This window comes from Sus scrofa, chromosome 2, assembly GCF_000003025.6.
Source record: "Sus scrofa isolate TJ Tabasco breed Duroc chromosome 2, Sscrofa11.1, whole genome shotgun sequence".
Taxonomy (NCBI): Eukaryota; Metazoa; Chordata; class Mammalia; order Artiodactyla; family Suidae; genus Sus; species Sus scrofa.
In genome coordinates this window covers 68,080,655-68,091,538 of record NC_010444.4, presented here as the reverse complement: position 1 = coordinate 68,091,538, position 10,884 = coordinate 68,080,655, and the positions used below count along the sequence as shown (strand labels likewise).

At 41.8% G+C, this 10,884-nt stretch overlaps 1 protein-coding gene across 1 annotated transcript; it reads right to left on the bottom strand.

Annotated features, from left to right (window-relative positions):
- Positions 5,894-6,826, bottom strand: LOC100520888 (olfactory receptor 18-like). Its single transcript, XM_003123262.3, has one exon. The coding sequence runs from the start codon at positions 6,824-6,826 to the stop codon at positions 5,894-5,896; it is 933 nt and encodes a 310-aa protein (XP_003123310.2).

The following is a 10,884-nucleotide window of genomic DNA, read 5'->3' as shown; positions in this document are numbered from 1 at the left end:
CTTTCCATGCATGGGAAGACCCTTCACTGGTGGGGAGATCCATGGGAACAGAGGGGGAGTTTTGGAACCTTAGAGCAGATTGTAGCCACTTGTTTGGGAAGGGAAAGCCAGAGAAAGACCTGCACAGAGGGTCAGTGCTTCCACCTGGCACACCCCAGCCTGAGATGCTCATCTGCTTGGGTAGGCAGGGGCTTGGTGCTGAGGCTCAGGCTTTGGGGGTAATATTTGGGGAGAGACTGGTGTTGGCTGCTTAGAGACAACCTGTGGGAGCTAGGGTGTAGTGCATTATAACTGAGCAAGTGTGGGAAGAAGCCTGGGTCCACCAGAGAGGCAGGGTGCCTTTGGGGGCATGAGAGGGGAGGGATGGCACCACCATAGATCTTTCTTTTTCTTTTTCTTTTTTTTTTTTTTTTTTTGTCTTTTTCGCCATTTCTTGGGCCGCTCCTGCGGCATATGGAGGTTCCCAGGCCAGGGGTCGAATCGGAGCTGTAGCTGCCGGCCTACGCCAGAGCCACAGCAACGCAGGATCCGAGCCACGTCTGCGACCTACACCACAGCTCACGGCAACGCCGGATCCTTAACCCACTGAGCAAGGGCAGGGACCGAACCCGCAACCTCATGGTTCCTAGTCGGATTCGCTAACCACTGCGCCACAATGGGAACTCCAGATCTTTCTTTTTCCATGCACAGGCTCAGGCTGAAAGGCACCCCCCCTTTTTTTTCTTTTTAGGGCTGCACCCATAGCATATGGAAGTTCCCAGACTAGGGGTCAAATCAGAGCTGCGGCTGCTGGCCTACGCCACAGCCACGGCAACACCAGATCTGAGCTGCATCTGCAATCTACACTGCAGCTCAAAGCAACACTGGCTCCTTAACCCACTTAGCAAGGCCAGGGATTGAACCAGTGTCTTCATGGCTACTAGTCAGGTTCATATCCCACTGAACCATCACAGGAACTCCTACAAGGCACCACTTGCATGAGCTCTGGCGGGGTGGGGTTTCACTGGTGACATGTCAGGCTCCAGAGCAGGTATAGGCCATTGCCTCCACTGAGGGTCTCACTGCCATGCCCCTACCTTCCTGGAAGTGTACGTGTGGACCATGGCTGCCTCTCCCCCAGAGGGACCCACCACCACCAGGCATCAACCCCTCCCCTTGCCTTCCTGGGAGTACATATAGTCCACCACCACCAAGATTCCCACAGCTGCACACCAACCTCTGCCTATGACTCCCTGGGAGTGTTCGTGGCCCACTGCTGTCTCTGCCAAGGGACCCACAGCCAAACACTGACCATTGCCTCCACCTTCCCAGGAGCTTGTGTGGCTCCCAGTCATCACCAATGATCCCATGGCTGCCAACATCTGTCCTTGCTTCCCTGGGAGTGTGTGTGACCCACTGTCACAGCGGCTAAAGGGCCCATCACCAGTTGAGAACAGGTGGTTGCCACTGGACTCCAGGAGGGGTTGCACAAGGCACTGCCACCTCCCTTGGAGACTCAATCACCAGCCATCATCCAGCTCCAGGAACAATCGTGAACCACTGCTGCTCCCATCACATGTGAGGCACATGTGAGGCACCACCACTACTGAGAACACTAGGACTGGGCACCAGCCACCACATCAGCACATCTACTCTCAGGGGGATAATGACCAGCACAAGCTGAGGAAAGAGGTGACAGGCACCCATACTAAAATATCCTGTGACTAAGGGGGAAGAGCTGAAATCTCTCTTCCTAACTGTGTGAACCACTGGTTTTAAGTCTCTGCTGCTTGGCTTCTAAATTCAGCACAGGTGGATTTCTCATTGTGGCTCAGTGGCAACAAAAGAGACTAGTATCCATGAGGATCGGGTTCAGCCCCTGGCCCCACTCAGGCGAAATAAAGATCCAACGTGGCCATGAGTTGCAGTGTAGGTGCCAGATTTGGCTTGGATCTGGTGTTGCTGTGGCTATGGTGTAGGCCAGCAGCTGCAGCCCCAATTTGACTCCTAGCCTGGAAACTTCCATATGCCATGTGTGAAGCCCTAAAAAGAAAAAATAATTAATTAAAATAAATTCAGCACTGGTGGAATATCCAAATTGATGAGTGCTTCCCCAGATGAGATGAGTCTTTCTTTAGCAGCCATGGGTTTTTGGGCACATATATATACCGAGGTTGGACCAGGCCAGAATCTGAGATGCCTCTGTAGCTTCCATAGCAGGTCCAGATGCATGAATACTGCATTCCTGGGTCCTGACCTCAATGGATCTACACTGAAAACAGTGGACTAGTGAAAACAACACTTGAGAGACACCAGGGCCAATTACCTACATACACATGGTTAAGGTGGGGTTGAGAGAAATACCAACAACAGTGTATTTCTGTGAGCTCAAACAATGGGGAGAAGGTGACACAATAAAGCACATTCTCAGATGAACAACTCCAGCAGAGGGATACTCAGTGGCTCCTCTCCCAGTGAGACTGCTTCAATCTCACCTGCCTTTTACTGCAGGTCAGAAACACAGCTCAGAAACAGATCTGGGGCTTCCGCTCCAGCAACTAGGGAACAGACCCTGCCCTTTATAGGGCAGTGACAACCACAGAGCAAACAGGAGACATCACTCCATATCCAGTGCAGGCTCTGGTCACCACGACTTCAATCACACCTTCAAACCATGTGAGAGTAAACCACAGACATTCAATATCCAAGTTCAGGATTATCTGATTTCTGATCAATTAGAGAGGTTGAATGTCTTCAAGTCTTTAGAACCTTTAAGTTGGAATCTTGACATCATTAGTATAATGCGATTTTGGCTTATGAAGTTTAATATGTGAATGATCTGTTGCGACCTTCCACATCTTACCTGTGCAGTCCTCCTGGCTCAGAGTTCTATGGATGAGGAATTCAGAGATTGATTTCTCATTATCTGATTTGTAAAAATAGACTATATACCCAACTAAGCTAAACATGGAATAAAAAAGTCTAGCTGTGTGTCTGTGCATAAATGTGAGAGGAAATATTGAAGGAGCCAAATGCCCAAAAGGCAGGAGTTTGGAGAAGAGTTAGAGAGAAAAAAAAGTGAGAAACAAGAAATTTTAGAATGCTGGAGAAACAAGACAAGCATAATAATAAATTGAAATGATTTCATAGTTGGGAAGCAGAGAGCAAATTCTAGGATCACTGCTAAACTGAGATTTCATGGTATATGAAAATCAAAAATATGTTCGTGAGTGATTTTTTTTTGTAATTTCTCAATCCCCTACCTTTGCTATGATGAATTTTCTCAAAGAAGACAAAAAAGTCAGTACCTTCCTGTTTTGTCTTATTGCATGTCCAATTGAGAGATTTATATCCTGATTATTTGTCCCTTCTTATTTCTTGAAACTTATAAAACCACTATTTAATCTGTGACTTAATCTTGAGCATACTATTAGATGGGCAAAAACTGGTCCCATTATATATTGACAGTAATAGAAGTAAACCAAACATTAATTATCTCAGGTGTTTATAGAACACTCTATATAATCTCCAGTGGTCTGGGGGGAAGGGAAATTGTGTGTGTACGTATTAAAAACATTTTGAACTTTTTAACACTTACAGAAGGGCAGAGGTATAATAATAAATTTGGCCCCACACCAAAGTGAGATGTTGCCTTTGACATCTTACCCTGGGAAGTAACATTTATTTATATTTATATTTTTATGTATTTATGTATTTATTTATTTTCTTTTTATGGGCACACCTGCAGCATATGGCAGTTTCCAGGCCAGGGGTTGAATCAGAGCTGCAGCTGAGACCTATAACACAGCTGTAGCAATGCTGGACCAAACCTGCATCTGTGATCTATACGACAGCTTGCAGCAGTGCCAATGATTAACACAAATCATTGAAGCCAGGGATCGAAATCTCATCCTCACAGAGCAATGTCAGGTTCTTAACTTGCTGAACCACAGTGGCAACACCCCTGGGAGGTAACCTTTAAACCTTTGAAATTTTCTTAAGGATAGGAGTAGTGGTTATTCATGGTGAATACTCTGGACCATACCTGATGGTACATGATAATAGAGAGTCATGCCCAAAAGACAAACCATTAAAGAGTTAGAACTTTGGGCAAAGTGACATCAACCGGGCCTCTGGGGAGGGAGGCTCAAAATTGAATTTAACCATATGTGCACCAATGAAACAAATCAGGTTTATGGAATGAAGCTTCCATACAAATTCTAGATTCTGATGTTCAGGTGAGCTAACTACTTGGTAAGATATTTTTGAATATTGTCACACATTGTCTCCAAGATGTAATGAGTCTGGAATCCATGGAGAAAGGACCTAAGAAGCTTCACCCTGGGACATTTCAGATCTTGCCCTGCATCTATTTTCCTTAGTATGGTTCTAATTTTTATCCTTTGCTATAACTAAACTCTAATCCAAGGTACGGAACATTTCTGGGCTCTGTGTGTCATTCTAGTGCATTGTTGAACCTGAGGGAGTCCCCCCCTCACTTTGAATCATTCTAGAGATTATTGAATGTGAGAAAGTCCTCAACTTTGTAGCCAACATGCCAGGAATGAGGGTGACCCTGGGACCCCCTGTACTTGTGGCTGCTGTCTGAAATGAAGGCAGTCTATGAGGACTGTTCCTTGAGACTTTGTGGTTTTCACATACTCTTTGTAGGGAGGAAGGGCAGTGCAAAAATTCAAGCCAGGTTGACGCCCATCAGAGGCCTCTGAAAACCATCAGGGAGATCTGGATCTGGGGTGATTCCTAAGAGTTGGCTGGAAGTGGGGCAAAGGAGCCAAAAGTTTATATCCCCACATCACAGAGTCATTGGGTGTGAGCTGCCTGGTGGCACTCTGTAGCTGAAGCAGGTCCTTCTAGGAGTTGATGACTGATGGATGAGTAACACCCAACATTTGGAGCAATATATCCACTATTCCCCAAAAGAGATATATTTTTTATCATAGTAAGATAACATAAAGTTTACCATCTTAATTCCTTTTTAGTATACTGTTCAGTGGTCTTAAGTACCTTCATATTGTTTTGCAATCATCACTACCATCCACCTCCAGAACATTTTTCTCCTTCCCTTATGAAAACTCTGTGCCCATGAAACATTAACTCCCCATTCCTCCTCCCAAACCTCTGTCAACTATCATTCTACTCTCTTCATCTCTGAGTTTGACTACTTTACATACTTCATATCAATGAAAACATTCAATACATGTCCTTTTGTGTTTGGCTATGTAATATGACTGGGGAGAAGTTAGATGGAAGGGGAAGGAGAATTATTAGAAAAATTGAGAATCTTTTTGCTCCAGTAGGTACTCACCAATCTATTCCTTGGGAAGCATACATCCTTGTTGTCCTGGGAAAGTCCCAGTTGACAACTGTTTATTCAAACTCAGTATTAGTGTCCTATTTCAATTTCACAATACCTTAATTTTAAGTGAAATGAAATAGTCATTCTCCTTGCTCAGAAATCATTAAGGAGCCAAAACATATTGGAAGTCTTGGCTATGGAGATAGGGTTTAGATCCACTTAGGAAAACAAGGAAAATTATAGGAAAAGCATAGAAACAATAAATAAAAAGAAAAGTACAGCTATGCTTATCTTTCAATGATGGAAACAAGACTTGCCAGGATCAAGAGGCCTAGGTAATGCATATAGAAAATAAGAAGGCTATCCTGATGTGCTATGAAAAATCCTGGATGGGCAATGACTTGCATGGGGAGCCCAAACAATCTCACAATTCCATCAGCACTATTTGAAGAGGAAAAGTTGTGTTAACAGAAATAAGAGAGCCAGACAAGTACACATATGCTATGTGACTGCAGATTCAGAGTTTATTGTTGTCCATATTTGATTTTCATACCTTTCCCAGTTAAGAACCAAAGAAAGACAGCACAATTATTGAGATTAGACTATTCTGCTGATAATCGCCCAAAGGGCACTCTTGATGTCCCTGTTCCTTAGGCTGTAGATGAAGGGATTCAGCATAGGTGTGAACACAGTGTACATCACCGAGGCCACTGCACCCTTCCTGGGGGAGGAGGAGATGGCCGAACTGAGGTACACCCCAAGGCCTGTTCCATACAACAAGCAAACAACTGACAGGTGAGAGCCACACGTCGAGAAGGCTTTATACCTCCCTCCTGATGATGATGAGCCTCTCAGAATGGAAGAAAGAATTCGAGTATAAGAGTAAAGGATTCCTGAGAGTGGAATTCCACCAAAGATGGCACCAATGAAATAGATTAATATGTTACTGGTGGAGGTGTCAGAACAGGCAAGGTTGAGGAGCTGGGAAAGTTCACAAAAGAAATGAGGGATTTCCACATCTGCACAGAAGGTGAGCTGTGACATCATCAGGTAGTGTAGCTGGGAGTTCAAAAGGCTGATGGACAAGGATACCAGGACCGACAAGCCACAGAGATGGGGGTTCATGATGACCAGATAGTGTAGGGGGTGACAGATGGCCACTAACCGGTCATAGGCCATGACTGCCAGAAGTAGACTCTCCAAAGAAGCAAAAAGAGTAAAAAAGGTCACCTGAGCTAGGCATCCTGCATAGCTTATAGATCTTCTGTGTGTTTGGAGATTCACTAGCATCTTGGGGACAGTGATGGTGCTGATACTGATGTCGGCCAAGGACAAATTGGAGAGGAAGAAGTACATGGGTGTGTGGAGGTGGGAGTCAGAGGTGACAGCCAGGATGATGAGCAGGTTCCCAAGCAGGGTCACCAGGTACATGGACAGGAAGAGCACAAAGAGAAGGGGCTGCAAATCCAGATCCTCTGTGAGGCCCAGGAGGAGGAATTCTGAGACAAGTGTAAGATTCTGTGGTTCCATGTTGAGGGGACACCTTCTGAAAAAGAAGAAAGATTTGAATAAACAAAACAATGTAGGGGCACCCAGATAAGTATCCATACTTTGGATTTAAGCAATTCACAAATAAAGTGTTCATGCTTGAAGACCATACATCACAGTGCCTTCAGCAATATTTCTCAGTTGTTAGCTCGTCTTCATTGAAGCAAAAACATAGACTTCTTTCTTTATCCATCTATCTATGTGTGTACAATTCTGTGGGTCCATGTTGAGGAGGCATCTTTTGAAAAAGAACAGAGAATTTAATAAATAAAACAAATGTAGATACACTCAAGTAAGTGTCTCTAGTTTAGATTTAAGCAATTCACAAATAAAGTATTCACACCCAAGGACCATACAGCCTAGTTCCTTCAGCAGTATTTCTCAGTCGTGAGCTCTTCCTTATTGATGCCCAGGATATTCGCTTGCTTCTTTATTACACATATTTTAGAGGCATGAGTCTAAAGAATACTGGAGAAGTCAGGATATTTTGAGATGACAAACCCATGAACATAGTCAAATATCTGCCTCCTACTTTTGAAGGAAACATGTGGAAAAGTATTCTTTTCTCTTTAAGAACACCATTCTAATTAAAGGACACTAAAAAGCACTCAAATGTACTGTATCTTATCCAAGGGCAGTTCAAGAAATTCCCTTGGTTTCCAGTGTTGTCCCAAAGAACTAAAACCTCAGTCATTGAAGTATAAAGTCAAATGTTCATAATCAAATAGCATTTTTATACACCAGTAATCTTTAAGGGTCTTTCTTCTTTATTTGGTTTTATAACATCAATTTTCCATGGATATAAGTGCTTACTCAAATGCATGTGTTGTCTGGATATTCAAAGACCCTTAAAAATACCTCAAATATAAGTATTTGGCTTTGAGGCATTTCACATTTTGGTAAATTTATTTTTATTTATTTAATTTATTTATTTTTAAAATTTTATTGGGTAGAGTTGATGTACAATATTGGGTTGGTTTCAGGTGTAGAACAAAGTGACTCAGTTGCACATATATGTATACCTATTCTTTTTCAGATTCTTTGCTCATCTAAATTATTATAGAACATTTGAGTAGATTTTCCTGTGCTGTACAGTAGGTCCTTGTTAGTTATCCATTCTCTATGTAGTAGTGTATATAAGTCAATCCCAAACTACCAATTCTTCCCTGCCCCCAACGGTTTCTCCTTTGGCAACCTTAAGATTGGTTTTAAAATCTTTGTTCTTAGATTAAAAATTAGATTCCACATGTAAGTGATATCATATTATATTTGTCTTTGTCTGTCTGACTGATTTTACTCAGCGTGATAACCTCCAGGCCCTTCCATGGTGCTGCAAAGGCATTATTTCATTTTTAATGGCTGAGTAATATTCCATTGTATATATGTAGCACATCTTCTTTACCCATTCCTCTGTCGATGGTCATTTATGTTGCTTCCTCATCTTGGCTATTGTAAATACTGATGCAGTGAACACTGGGGTGCATGTATACGTTCAAATTATGGTTTTCTCCATATATGTGCCCATGAGAAGGATTGCTGGATCCTGTGGTAGTTGACTTTTGTTTTTTTAAGGAAACTTCATACTCTTCTCCATGGTGATTGTACAAATTTACATCCCCCCAACATTGCAGGAGAGTTCCATTTTCCCCACACCCTCTCTAGTATTTACTTTTGTAGACTTTTTGATATTATGTGTTATTAATACTATTATTATCATATAAAGACATAAACATTTAATAATACTTTAGAAATCATATTTATTACTGATAAAACTTGAGAGTTTTTGCTGTTTCTGCATGATTTTATTCCCCTGAACTTCAGTTGTCTAAAGGCAAGCATTGTCATTTTCCTTTCAACGTTTCCTAAGATTCTTACTGATTTATGTATTCATAAACAATTTTCTTGAAAACTTACTCAAATGATATTACTCTATGCATACTGTTTACTAAGTTCTTGTCTACAAAAGTATTGTGTTTTATGCCTCACCAAAATACATATATCTATTTCAATACTTAAAATGAGCATAGTATTACCTGAGGGATAAACTTCATTTCATTTTTAAACTTCTTATTATGGCATAGTTAAAGAAATTCTTGTGCCATACTCCATATTACATAAGTGAGAATTTCCAGAAGATATATGCATACAAGATAATTGTTTGAATTGCAAACATTGAAGCAGTTTTACTATTGATGACCTACAATTTTTTTCTGCTGAAAAAAATCAGGCAAAATCAAGTACATACTCTGTCAAGGTTAAGTTAAAAAGATCCCTGAAGCCTGACTAGCAATAGCCTATTCATGATAGATGTACATGAAATTTTCTGTCTTAGATAGGGAATGGTATTTCTATATCTCACATTTATAAAATGGGCTGGAAAATGCATTACTATTGAAATAAACCCCAATCATCCATAGTAGTCATGCAAAAATCCCCTTTCAAACTACTTGGTCCTTTCTGCTCATTCCAGAATGAGCTCACCAAATGCAAACGGAAGGAATCCATGGTTCTACTTCCATTTGCTCATCTGAGAGTAAAGCAGGTTTCAAAAGAAAACAATCATTCCATTCTGGTGGGACAGAGCTCTGGGATGGGAATCAGGAGGCCTTTGTCTAAGTCCCACATCTTTCAACCACTAATTGTGGAGTGTGTCTAAATCTCTCCACTTGGCTGCATTGATATCTCTCATATCAAAACAGAATCATTAGCACCCATTTGTAGGACATGTGTGGTGCTCTTTACTCCTCTTTTAAAAAATTAGAGTATAGTTGATTTGCAGTGTTATGTCAGTTTGCAGCACAATGACAAAGTCATACACAGAAATACATGTTTTTTTCTCATACTGTCTTCCATCATGTTTCTACCCAAGAGAATGGACATAGTTCCCTGTGCTGTACAGTAGGACTTCATTGTTTATCTATTCTAAATGCAATAATTTGCATCTACCAACCGAATCGTCTAACCCTCTTGAGTTATTGTTCATGGAATAATAATAATAAAATAGATTGAAGACAGATTTGCAGGAGAAAAGGAAACAAATTTGAATTCATAAGCATCAAGGCCACATGGAGATGAGACCTAAGAAGTGTCCAAAGAAGGCAACTTTTTTGCTTTTTATATAAAGAACCAATACATTGGGGAGGAATTGACAGGTCGCAAAACTTAGTTTTGAGGTGTTTAATTAGTAAAGAAACTAAAGAGTTTGGGCTTGGGGTAATAAATTATAGAAATGACTTCTAGACCCTTAATTCCCTATCTCTGATGGTAAGCAGGTCCTTCTACCTCCAGATGCAGCCAGTGTCACTTTCATAGGAGAGATTTATTTCCTGCTTCTCAGGGAGACAGAGAGAGCTTCCTTCTTGTATTGGCTGCTTCTTAAGCAGATTCAATTCTGGGAGTTCCTGTCGTGGCTCAGTGGTTAACGAATCTGACTAGGAACCATGAGGTTGCGGGTTTGATCCCTGGCCTTGCTCAGTGAGTTAAAGATCCGGCATTGCCATGAGCTATGGTGTAGTTGCAGTTGTGGCTCGGATCCCGAGTTGCTGTGACCCTGGCGTAGGCTTGTGGCTACAGCTCTGATTAGTCCCCTAGCCTGGGAACCTCCATATGCTGTGGGAGCAGCCCTAGCAAAGGCAAAAAGACCAAAAAAAAAAAAAAAAAAGCAGATTCAACTCAAACTAATCAGCATCCCACCTCAGCATGGTATTTGTGGCCTCCAATATTCATTCCAAATAGTGGCATCTAAGAGAGGTCAGTACTTAATAAATATTCAGTCATGGTTTTTAAACCAGAATTTGAATCATTATTGGAGTACTTAGGAATTGATGAAGTACAATCCTAAAAAGTTTTTTTTTTTTTTTTGCTTTTTAAGGGGGCACCTGTGGCATATAGAAGTTCCCATGCTAGGGGTCCAATTGGAGCTATAGCTATTGGCCTCTGCTCCAGCCATAGCAACTTCAGATCTGAGCTGCATCTGCAACCTACACCACAGCTCATGACAATGCCAGATCCTTAACCTGAGCGAGGCCAGGAATTGAAAC